This window comes from Pelodiscus sinensis, chromosome 12, assembly GCF_052426305.1.
Source record: "Pelodiscus sinensis isolate ZL-2025 chromosome 12, ASM5242630v1, whole genome shotgun sequence".
NCBI classification, from domain to species: domain Eukaryota; kingdom Metazoa; phylum Chordata; order Testudines; family Trionychidae; genus Pelodiscus; species Pelodiscus sinensis.
In genome coordinates, this window is record NC_143063.1 from 44,041,166 (window position 1) to 44,053,539 (window position 12,374).

Here is a 12,374-nt window from a genome sequence, read left to right on the forward strand (position 1 = left end):
GAGCACAGGGAGGGAAGAGGTGTGCCCCCAAGCCTCCCTGGCCCCAGAGTACAGGGAGAATGGGGGGCATCTGGCCACAACCTCCACAGCCCCTGAGCACAGGAGCATTCTGGGGCAGCAACACAAGATCTACAGTAGGCATTCTGGGAGTGGAGTGTAGGCGGGGCCAGGCTGGCAGTTTGGGAAGGCAATGCCTTCCCCTGCCTAGCATATCAGCTGCCCATGCCCACACTAATCCAATCAATCCATAATTGCAGTTTTGTATCCTGGCTTTTCTATTGTTCCCAGAGAACTATAATATCTAGGCATATTGTAAAATTAGAAGGTTCCAAGCATGGCACAAATCCTGCAGACAAACTGAAGTTCTGTCTAAGTCATGATTGCAGGGCTTGGCTCAATCCAAACCGAAAACAGATGAGATTTTTCTTTCTCTCCGTCTGTAGCTGGACTTCCTTCTCAGATGTATTCGACTTTCAGCTTGACAGCCACCCAAAAGCGTTTGCAGAGGCCTTTGCTTTGGAAGAGTGGAGTGCAGAGTTCTTCAAAAGAGTCCAAAAGTGAGGAACAGTTTTAACTCTTCTGGGGTTGATGGTAATCTTTGCTTTACTAGCGCAGTGAGAATTACCAGCCATTGTTTGCTGCAGACCAATTCATCGATGCAGCCAACATCTGTGTAAGTTTTCTTCTGGAGGTTTGTGTGTATTTTTTATTATTTTATAAGAATGAATGTAATTTAAATCTGTACATCAGTGTTTCACAATTTTATTTGGCTATGGAACCCTTTTAAACGCAAAAGAATTTTGTGGAACCCCTAATAATTTTGGTATCAATCATTTAAATTCTAGGTGTAGGTACTATTAACTTGTGGTATTATTATTATCAGCCTAAGTATTATTGTTATATATTGTAGATATGTAGATTAATCTGTCATAGGGTACATCTAAACTACATCCCTCTTTCGAAAGAGGGATGTAAATTAGACACATTGAAATTGTAAATGAAGCTGGGATTTGAATTTTCTGTGCTTCATTTGCATAATCTTGTCATGGCGTTCTTTTGAAAAACGCTATTTCAAAAGTGAAACTGTGGTCTAGATGTGGTTCTTTCGAAAAGAAAAGTCTTTTTTGAAAGATCCTGTACTCCTCAAAAAATGTGTAGTGAAGTCATGGTATAGTTGATAAGGCAGAGAAGAATAGGCCTAAGAAAATTGTATCTCTTATTCTAAATACAGTAGACTCCCGATAATCCAGCACCTTTGGGACCTAGGTGGTGCCAGATTATCGGATATGCCGGAGTACCAGGAGGTACTATAAGGGGGCATACTCCCAACCCAATCCCTCTTCCCTCCCCTTCCCTCTCCTCCCCTTTGCCAGAGCCAAACTTCTCCCCTCCCTGCTATAACCCAGTTCCCTTCTCCCCCAACCTTATGTCCGGGTCCCAAGGCAGCTGCCTGTGTTCAGTGGCCGGCTGCTAGCAAGTACAGGCTGGATGCTGTGTGCACTGGGAACTGTGAGCGGAACAACACGGGCTGGGAGCACACATGCGGCTCACAGTGGCCCGGCCATGAGAGCAGCTGACGGGAGCACTTCCAGGTCCCAGTTGCTGCCGAACTATTGGGAGTGCTGGACAACTGGATGCCGAACAATTGGAGTTTTACTGTACAGGGAAAACAGGGATCACTCTTGACACATGCTGACTTTGAAGTGGCAACAACCGAACTGTAGCTTTTGTAGGAAAAACAGTTTATTTTAGGAGAGTCAGCACTTATTATAGTATCAGGATGTCTTTTTTATAACCATCGTAGGCTAAACAGTTCATAGCAATATTCTTAAAATTCAAAATATGTCTGACCGATTGCAGGCCAATGGCTCAGCTGTGCTCCAGATGTTCTTAAATCGTTGTATCTTTCATAACAGAATCAACCTTTTTCTGACTGGAGTTTGGGGAGTGTGTTTGAATAAGAAGCCTTGTTTTTTAGCTGCATGATCTTATTCCCCCCTTCTGCTTTTTCCAGAGATGGGGAGCAACAATCTCGTTATGAACAATGGGGTCAATCTGTAGGAGAGATTGAAATTGAAGGTCATGAGAAGAAAGAGATCCTTCTGAGAGGTGTTCGGAGCCACTCTTACGGTAACAATATTCCCAACGATTCAATGACGTAGTCACCTAGAAGATATTGCTTTGGTGTTTAATTATTGCAGAATGATCACTTGCAATGTGTGACTTGTAAAATGATCTGTTCCGTAATTAGATCTAACATTGTTTAACAAAAAACGTTTTGCTGCTGAATTATGATAATCAACCATCAGAGTCTTTCCATTAGCAGCTTATTAATGTTTTCTCACTTTAAATACCAAACAAAACTCATTCAGGAAGAACACGTTGTCTGGTGCTGTTTTCCTCTAGCAGAGGACAAGCCTAAATCGTCATCCCTCTTCACAGCCCATAGGGCTGAGAGACAGTCTGAGAGACTGAGATGCCTTCTTTGTACAACTCCACAGTCAGAACCAGCTGACAGCTCTGAAATGGTGTTAGTGCGCTGCTAAGGGGCCTAATCAGGCTGAAGATTCCCTCCCAGCCTTGCTCTGTGTGTGCTCATGGAGTGGAGGGGCTATGAGTGGGGTACATATAAGGCCCTACAACCTCCCCCTACACAGGTGTTGTTTGTGGAGAGCCCACTCTGAGCCCTGCTGATTCACAGGCCTTCCTATCTCCCTCCACCTCAGTGGGGTCACCTGTTTCCTCGAGGTGGCATTAGCCGCCAAGGTTCCTTCACAAAGGGGAGGTGAGAGTGGTTTAGGATCCATGGAAACCCGGTTGCAGACCTATCCCCAGGATTTGGTTAGGTCAGTCCAGAACCTCCATGTGCCAGAGCAAGGAGCTATGCTGGCTTGTTTGTTTTTACTAACATAGGTGAAATATTTGAATTAGTTCTCCAGAGCTTTCCTAGTTACAGCAAAGAAGAGTCTATCCTGAGGGGGTCAAGGCACTACTCTGGGATCTATCCTGTGAGCTGCTCTGGACAGACAGATACTTACAGCCATATAGCCCTGCTCCGGGCCATCCTTACCCATATGCAAAATATGCAGCTGCATAGGGCACCTGAAAATTTGGGGCACTGCTGGGTCTTAATGTCCACCCATCTGCGTCTTCCTATCCCTGTTCTGTGACTTTTTTTCCTCAGGAGAGGATCTAGCTAACTAAAAAGTGACAAAACCTGCCAGACCTATTGGCAGAACATGAAACCTGGGAAGGAGCCATTCACATGGTAATGAAGCCATTTAACAGGCCTTTGCTGACCCCAGGTGTCAGTTCACAGAGCCATGGCCCAACCGGGCAAAGCAATGCATATAAAAGTAACAGGCACTTGGAAATGCTCACACCCTTTCAGGTTTGCGGGGAGTCTGGTTACGGTTACCTCACACCTGGCCACAGTGGATGTGGCTCCAGCTAGGGGGATCCAGGGCACCCTTCAAGGTCTAGGTCCCTGTTGAGACTCAATGGGCCTGAGGCTTCCTACACTAGTTATACCACAGTTGTTTACCGGGTGTGCACATACCTGGCTCAGCACCATGTTTATCACTCTTATGAGCTGAGACCGAGGTCAAACTTGTTTACTGCTTAGTAGTTTCCCAGCTTAAGGCACAGGTTAGGACTGATGAAGCCCAGCTGCGATTTGGGCTTGCAGCGCCCCACACTTTGCAAAGCTGGGTACAGCAGGGATGGAAACTTAGCTGCAGGACCCACTAAGCTGCAGGACCCACCTATGACTTTTATGTGACCCCAGGCATAAACTGTCAGTTTTTGAATTTACTGTGTGGGCGACAGGACCTTCGTTTCAAATTTGCTTTAGAAATATTTTTAAGGGAATTGCTGAAGATTACAAAATCACACCTCTAAAAAATCACACCCCCCCAGCTGTCATTGGGCAAAGGGGTGCCAGTTTAATAGTACAGGTTGGATCTCCCTGGCCCAGCACCCTTGGGACCTGACTGGTCCCAGATGGAGGATTTTGCCGGTAATGGAGGTAATTTCTGGTCCCCTTGCTGCTGGCATCAGCCCCACCCTGCTGCACCATCAGGCTACCTGGCAGCCCCGCTGGACCAAGCAACAGACTTCCCAGCTCACAACCTCTGGCTGAGCTATTCACCGGCTCCCATCCTCCTCCCCCGCAGCCTGGCTGAGATGTGCACTGGGCTCTCCACCCCACATTGGGCTGCGTTCCCACCCCACCCCCTGCATCACGCTGAGCTCCGCCCTGCCCCTCCCCCCCACCTCTCAGTGCACCTGGACTATGGATGCATCTGCCAGACCACGGATGTCACCAAACCAGAGAGTCCCAGTTTATAGGGTGCAACCTGTACTGTGTAGGACACCATAAATCCTAAGGATGGCCCTGGCCTGGCTTGTAATTTGGGGCTTTGAGCAAGAAGGTTAGAGGGGGATATTAATCCACTAGCCACTAGGTCTAAAATTAAACCCTTTCCCCTTAACAGGAACAGTTTAATTGATAATTTTACCTACAGACATTTTTAAAACCTTGACACGTGATTGCCGGGTAGAGCATTTCTCTGGATAAAGATAAGGATGCCAGATACCTTTATATAAATGCTTGTATTTAAAGTGCTCCGTAAAGGGGAATTTCAAGCCCGTATTCTCAATTTTTCCACCAGGCATTCGAAACTGGGCTGAGATTTACCGCTATGTCATGATTTTGATGCATTGTGAGGTAGGTCTTGAGCCTTTCAACACTCTCAAGATGCAATACACACTTCGCTTGCGTTTGTAGGCTATGTCTGAACATCCAGAAGCAGTATCCTAGGAGGAAAGTCAATACCCTAACACTGCACCTGTAGACTCTGCCTTTTAGCAAGTTGTCTCATTGCCAAACCTCTCATTAGCACCTGCTGGGCTAGCACTCAGTAGCAGAAGCTTGTGGGACGGGGACCTCATTCCGGATAGCTGAGATGTGTTTATAGTACCAAGATTAATGGTAAATGATTAACTTGAGATAGAGGCATGTAGGAATTTGCCTCCACACATTCTGCAAGTTGCTAGTGTGTGGGTGGGCTTTTGTCGTTCTCTGAAACAGCAGCTCCCTGCGGTCTGTCCGACTGGTGCTTGGCACAGAATGTCTTCCGCCTCCCGTCCAGCTATTCTTAAGCTCCTTGGGTCTGACAAGGGAATGCCCCATCCATAGGTGCAAATTCAGGCACTGCACTAATTTATGCTTGGCTGGCCACAAATTCAGCGGGTTGGCCCTGCAGGTAGGGATGGGCAGGCATAGGGATGCCCTGTCACACTGACCTTGCAAAGTTCACCTATGGGGATTCCAAGGCTCTGGCAGAGAGTCCCTTCTAAGTTCTAAAGGTGATATTTAGAGCTCTGCATATCCACAGATGTCTGCTTCTGTGGCTATTCATGCAGGGCTTTCCCTTCCCTGTGTCGGGCACAGGGCTCCCAGGCAGGCCCCTGCACTTCTCGCAGGGAAAGGATGCAAAAAGCTTTGTCCTAAATCTCCCTTCAGGAGGGACTGAGTACCAGCCCCGCCCAGCCCTCCTGATTCCTCCCTCTCTCTTCCCTGCATGACACTGCCCCTTCCTTACTTATCTGTGCTCCCTCTTCTGCTCGCCTCCAGATTTATTGTGTGGATACAAGTAAAATCCGGATCATGGATTTCCGGTTGGATGAGGAGTTGAGCCTATTGGACGTGCATCGGATATGGCTCCACATTTTTGTATCCGCCCAGGGTTCTCGTGATATTTCATTTCCAAGGTGTGCACTGGGGTGTTCCGATACTTTTGGACAAGCACATATGCTGCATCCCCAACCTCTGGGGGCGATACAATAGAGGTGGGACATGGAGCTGGGGTGTGCTACCCCACCTCAGGGACCGAGTTTCGATAATATGACCTGGCCTTGTACCGATGATGAAGCCTCGTAGGTCGTAGAATTGTGAGGGCAAAAAAAGATTCCACGGATTTCCACATTATTCTACAAAGTGTACTGGTAGAATTTGGGTTTTTTTTCTCTCCCTTAATGTTCTTCTGATTGCATGTGGAGGACGCTATCCTCAGGGATTAGACCAATGGCCCTCTGGTCTTTCACCCGCAAGATAGACCCTTTCACTCAGGGGTGGAGCCTTTTTTGGGTCCGGGGCTGCTGACCCACAGAAAAATCAGTTGGTGATAGTAATAATAATAATTAATATAATATAAAACAAAAACAAAAAACCCCACCTCCACCAAAACAAAAAAAACAAGGCAAACCCTCACTTGACCAGTAGCCCCAGATTCAGGAGAAAGACACTCCTCACACTCCCGTTGCACACCACACCTTAGGGGGGCCCAGGCTAGTAGATTTTGTGTGCTCCACAAAATCCCTGTGGTGGGATGGCGAGGGCCCTGGAGCACCAATGCAGGCTCCCCAGTGTTGTAGGGGAGCCTTGAGACTTGGGTGTGTCAGATCCAGGCAAGCCGGGGGCTGCAGCCAGCCCCCAGGCCTGAGTTTCCCCACCTCTGCTTTAATTGATGATACAAATCCATTCTTGCCATTTCCCGTTCTCAAGGAAACTGCTTCTAAAACATGTGTTTTTTTTTCACTCAAAACCTTGAATCTTTTGTTAGCTCCAATAGCCATTCACAGCTGCTCTGTTATCAGGAATTTCATCACTGTCCCACTCCCCAAAATAGTAAGGAGGTTTTGTAAACTATCCTGACGTGGGGACAGGTGTATTTTTCTAGCTTCTCATTCCTCCTTTGCCGTGCATCTCCTTTTGATCTGGCCGTGGATTACTGCAACCTACTGCCCATCTCTGCTGGTGACAGTTCAGCACTTTTGGGGGCAGATAGACTCATAGGCTGTGTCTACACTGGCCCCTTCTTCGGCATAGCCATGCTAATTTAGAACTTTGGAATAGGGAAATGCGCGGGGGATTTAAATATCCCCCGCGGGATTTAAATAAACATGGCCGCCGCTTTTTTTCCGGCTTGGGGAAAAGCCGGAAAAGAGTGTCCAGACTGGCGCGATCCTCCGGAATAAAGCCCTATTCCGGAGGATCTCTTATTCCTACTTTCAAGTAGCCACTTTCAAATAGCCACTTTCAAGTAGGAATAAGAGATCCTCCGGAATAGGGCTTTATTTCGGAGGATCGCGCCAGTCTGGACGCTCTTTTCCGGCTTTTCCCCAAGCCGGAAAAAAAGCGGCGGCCATGTTTATTTAAATCCCACGGGAGATATTTAAATCCTTTGCGCATTTCCCTATTCCAAAGTTCTAAATTAGCATGGCTATTCCGAAGAAGGGGCCAGTGTAGACGTAGCCATAGAATCATAGAACACTAAAACTGGAAGGGACCTTGAGAGAGCATCAAGTCCAGTCCCCTGCCCTCACGGCAGAACCAAGCACCGTCTAGATTCTCAGCTCGTGAAAACGGGCATTACTCCTCTGACATCAGTGGACTGGGAGGTTTCCTGATTTAGACCAGCTGAGGGTTTGCAACATTTTGAGTCTGCTCCAAAATGAAAGTCTCTGCAAATATTGCCATATTGTTTGCTCAGTTCCTATCCCCATGCCACATTTTTGTGGCCGTGCTAAAGAAATATGCGGAAAGGAGGCTGGTGGAATCATTAACAAGATAAATCCATAGAGGCACTGAAATCGGACAAGGGCTTTTTAGAAGGCATTTCCTGTCTTGGCATAGATTCAGGGAATTCCAAAATATCAGCATTTGAAGAGCTAACACTCCACCCAAATAAACAGACTGAGAGGGTTTAATCCTGCCTGGCCAGAATCACTGCATGCCTTGTGAAATCTTGCATGCAAGAATGAGCAAATTCAGGAGCTGCTTTGATTAAACAGGTAGCACCGTGCAGACCCATTGTAGGGAAGGAATGAGTCACTAGTGTACAATTCTTATCATGGAGCAATTTGTTTTATAGTTACTGGGTACGTCTACACTACAGCGTTAATTCGAGTTGACTTAATTCAAAATAGTTAATTTGAATTAAGCTAATTTGAATTAATGCATCTAAACACAAAACCTATTTCGAAACAGCGTTTTGGTAGTTCGGAATAGCGCGTCCACACTGAGTGGACCCTGAACCGAAGTTAAGGCTGGCCAGAACCAGTGCTGGCAGGGCATCAGGTTAGGATTTAGTGTGTGGGGCTGCTGCCTGAGGCTAACTGAGCTCAGTGCTTAAAGGGACCCTACCCCCACCCCGGACAGACAGTTCTCAGGGTTCGCTGCTTGCTTATCTACCTCGATGAGGGACAGCAGAGAGGTCTTGTCTTGGAGTGCCCTGAGTACCCGCATTCGGGACACCACAGCACTCGGCCACATGGAGCCAGAGCTGCCCCTGGGCACGCTGATGCGTCTCATGGGGTCGTTGCCATCAGCCCGGCTGCACTTGCTGCAGGCTGCCATCTGGGGGGGTCCTTCGGAGGGCTGTCAGGATCCAGGGGGCCCTGTGGGAGAGCATCCACCCCTAGGAGCCATCAGAGCCACCCCGGTCCTCCCCATCGGGGGCTCGTGCCCCATTCCTCCCTCACGTCCTTCCACTTACCCCTCCTTAGCCCCCCTTCCTGATGTCAAACAAAAGACACGTATGTTCAAAAATAGAAACTAGGTTTATTGAACAAAACTGGGGGGGAGGGGGAGGGGGGAGGAATGAACCTCTGGGGAGACTGGGAAAAGGAGGTGGGAGAGGGAAGAGAGAGGGTGGGAGAGGGGAGGGAGAAACCTGGGAGGAGGGAGCTGGAAGGGGGAAGCAAGGGGAAGAAGGGGGAGTGGAAGCTCAGGGCCCAGGGTTGGGGGTCTTGCCGGACCAACTTGATTTTCATGCAAACCTGCTACTGGCAGATATCTTACCATAGACAGCTTCATTCCTCTGTCTAGTGCAGAGATCATGGACGTTGGGGGCATCCCCCCCAAACCTGAATAAGGTCCATGATCTCCACCCTGGACCAGGAAGGCTCCCGCCTTCTCCGGGCCCTGGCAGGCTCCTGGGAGCTGGCAGACTGCTCCTGGGGAGCAGTGGAGGGCTGGCTGCCAGTGGCTTGCTGGCTTATGTTTTGGGGCCAACTGGGTCAGGGGCCCCAATGGCCACTGCTGGCTCTGGGCTGGCAGGCTTGGAGCTGGCACAGGCACTGTGGCCAGGGTCTACCCCTTTAGTGGCTCCGAGGCTGGGGGAGAGAAGAGTAAGCTTTCCTGGTTGCACCCAGAGTGGCCATCAGGGCTCCCTGGCAAGAGCTGGAGGCCCCCTCTTTTGAATTAAATGTCTACACAGCACTTAATTCGAAATAGCTATTTTAAATTTGGCATTACTCCTCATAGAATGAGGTTTACCAAATTCGAATTAAGTGCTCTGCTATTTTGAATTAATTTCAAAATAGTGGTTTGCATGTATAGATGCTATTAAAGTTAATTCGAAATAACGGCTGTTATTTCGAATTAACCTTGCAGTGTAGACATACCCACAGAGAGTATGTCAACACTAATTCACTCAACACCTCCCCAGCCTCTTGGCCGTGAGTCTCAGAGCCCAGATCAGCTAACTCATGACATGCCATGGAGCAAGGGCCGTCCCTGGGCATATGCAGCTGCGTAGGGCAGCACAACATTTGGGGCACTGCTCCATAGTCCATTGTGCTATAGGCAGCTGCATGCTATGTATGCCTAAGCCTACAGCCAGGACAGGAAAACAAGGCACGGGCAGTGCCAGCTCCAGCGGCCAGCCCTGTCCCATGGCTCCCTGTGGGCTGCACACTGCCACGGCTTACTGGTCATCTGCATGGCTGCCCTTTACTCTGCCTCTAGTCTGCAGTTTGTGCTGCTCCTCGCCTCTGGCCTGTTCTCTGGCTAGCCTCCCTGTCCTGCTCTTGCCCCCCAACCTCCAGAAGTTCTGCCCTGCCCCTGCAACCCCACGGTCCTGATCCCCATCCCCCCCATGGAGCAGCCAACACCCCACACTGGGGGAGTGCAGGTGCTCGGGGTGTGTAGGGCACCAGGAATCTAAGGACAGCCTTGCATGGAGCTTAGCATAACAGTGTAGACTTTTCACACTCTGAACCCAGGCGAGAGTCTCAGAGCTCAGACTCCAGCCCCATAGCGTGAGCCCGAATCGGTAGCCCTGGGCTTGGAGACATGATGCAATGGGTCTGTTTTGGGGTGTATGGATAGCCTAGAAGTTACAATGACTTCTGCCGCTAGGCTTGTGATTAAAAGCCACCCAGGGGTTTGCTTTGATAGGAAGGAGTAAATGTTTGACTGGGTAGAGAGTCCACCCAGGACAATACCTTTCTTTGGTGTGCGTTCGCAGTAGATGGTGGACTAGAATTTACAGTGCAATGGCATGAAAGGAGCACAACTTAGGGTGGTGATGGGCAGGAGTGGCCCTAGACGAGCTGCCATCAACTGGTGTCCTAGGCAAAACGCACGATTGGCGCCCCCGCCTCCAAAGCCCTCAATGGCTGTTTATCTTGGCACCCTCGGTGACTGCCTAGTTCTCCTGTATTGACGGGCCCCCACTGGTGATGGGCAACCCAGGCTAGTGAGTGGGATGGATGAGAGGCCTCCTTCATCGCCCTGGGCCTCAGGGTTGTCGTAAGCAAGACGGTCTCTTGGATAGGGCAGTTTTGCCACCTAGAATTTGCAGAACCTTAGCAGCACTTTGATTGGATGCAGAGGGAGTGCAGGGCGCTTACGGGCAATCCTGTGCGCACCTCACCTCAGATGCCCTTGCTTTACGTGTATGTCACTAGAAATACTGGTGGGGGAAAAACGACACGGACACAAACCAGCAGAATCTGGCCACCCCAGGCGTGGGCAATTATGTTAAATAAATATGTCTCTTGGGCCACACTTAGAACCTGGATGGGCCGCATGTGGGCCTGGAGTGCAGGTTGCCCACCACTGCTCTAAAGTCTACGATCAAGGCAGGGGGAGGTACGCAAAGAATGAAGGTGCATTTGGTTCTTTAGTTAGCATTTTTCCTATCCGATACACTGTTCTCAGACACTTCCAGTTCAAGTTTCTAGCTCTTGCCAATGCGTCATCTTTCACTTCTCACTGCTGCTACTGCCTACACTCATTGCATTGCTCCTGCTGGCTGTGTGGTTCTTCCGTGCTCCCTGTGGATTTCTTTCTCCCATTCGTCTCCACGGCTTCTTCCATGTAATGCCGTTATGCTGTGCCAAACGGCCTCGCTCTGAAAGCACAGCAAGCCATTAAACATCACTGCTGCATCAAGAGGCATCCTTAATGTATCTGGCTTGAAGGGTCCGCATTTCCATGTAATGAGTGCTCTTTGTGGGAAATACAAAATGTCTAGTACTTAAGTTGATCTAGCAAGAAGGTTTGGCAAAATGCAATAGTCAAAATCTGTATAAGCGTTGTTTTCTCTGGAATCTGGCATTTTGTGAGATCCATGGCTTTCTGGAAGAAAGTGGCAAATGGGAATTTTTTGATCAGTCGCATCATAAACTCAGGTGATAGCTCCATGCAGTCCGAATACTTTTCCATCTCCACTCTTTTTCTTACAGGATGGGACCTCAGCACACTTAACTGTTATTTCTATACCAGCAACTACAACACAGTAAGTTCAAGCAGTCTGTGAAACATATACCTCCCTTGTCCTGCTCTGGAATGGCCGGGTTTTCTAGACCATGGCCAGACCTGCTTTTTGGTCCCCACAGATTTGTGGTTGCAAATAATCATGGGTGCAGCTTTCACTGTCAGTTATTTACACTCTCAGTTTGGATCATTCAGACAAAGATCTGATTTAAGGGCACAAATTGAGTACTTCCAGACACCCACATAATTTCATGCACACCTTCAAGTGAAAGTTTGGAGACTAGCATTTAAAATCTGTCCTGGAGTTTGTGTGATACTAACATAGGGTATGTCTACACTACCCTCCTAGTTCGAACTAGGAGGGTAATGTATGCATACCGCACTTGCTAATGAAGCCCGGGATTTGAATTTCCCGGGCTTCATTAGCATAAGCGGGGAGCCGCCATTTTTAAATCCCCGCTGCTTCGAACCCCGTGTAGCGCGGCTACACGGGGCTCGAACTAGGTAGTTCGGACTAGGGTGCCTATTCCGAACTACCGGTACTCCTCGTCCGAACTACCTAGTTCGAGCCCCGTGTAGCCGCGCTACACGGGGTTCGAAGCAGCGGGGATTTAAAAATGGCGGCTCCCCGCTTATGCTAATGAAGCCTGGGAAATTCAAATCCCGGGCTTCATTAGCAAGTGCGGTATGCATACATTACCCCGCTAGTTCGAACTAGCGGGGTAGTGTAGACATACCCATAGATACTAACAAGAGAGTACAGCTGTCGCGTCTTACATCAGAAATCTCAAAGCACTTTATAACA

At 48.8% G+C, this 12,374-nt stretch overlaps 1 protein-coding gene across 8 annotated transcripts in view; it reads left to right on the forward strand.

Annotated features, from left to right (window-relative positions):
* LOC102454033 (uncharacterized) overlaps positions 1-12,374 on the forward strand; it is an 86,151-nt gene that overhangs the window by 15,310 nt on the left and 58,467 nt on the right. For all 8 annotated transcript variants that reach the window (XM_089781529.1, XM_075939969.2, XM_089781525.1 and 5 more), the window contains 4 exons: positions 444-557; positions 2,015-2,130; positions 4,674-4,729; positions 11,539-11,591. In XM_089781529.1, coding sequence (XP_089637655.1) covers positions 444-557; positions 2,015-2,130; positions 4,674-4,729; positions 11,539-11,591 — 339 coding nt within the window. The remainder of the gene's footprint in view (positions 1-443; positions 558-2,014; positions 2,131-4,673; positions 4,730-11,538; positions 11,592-12,374) is intronic.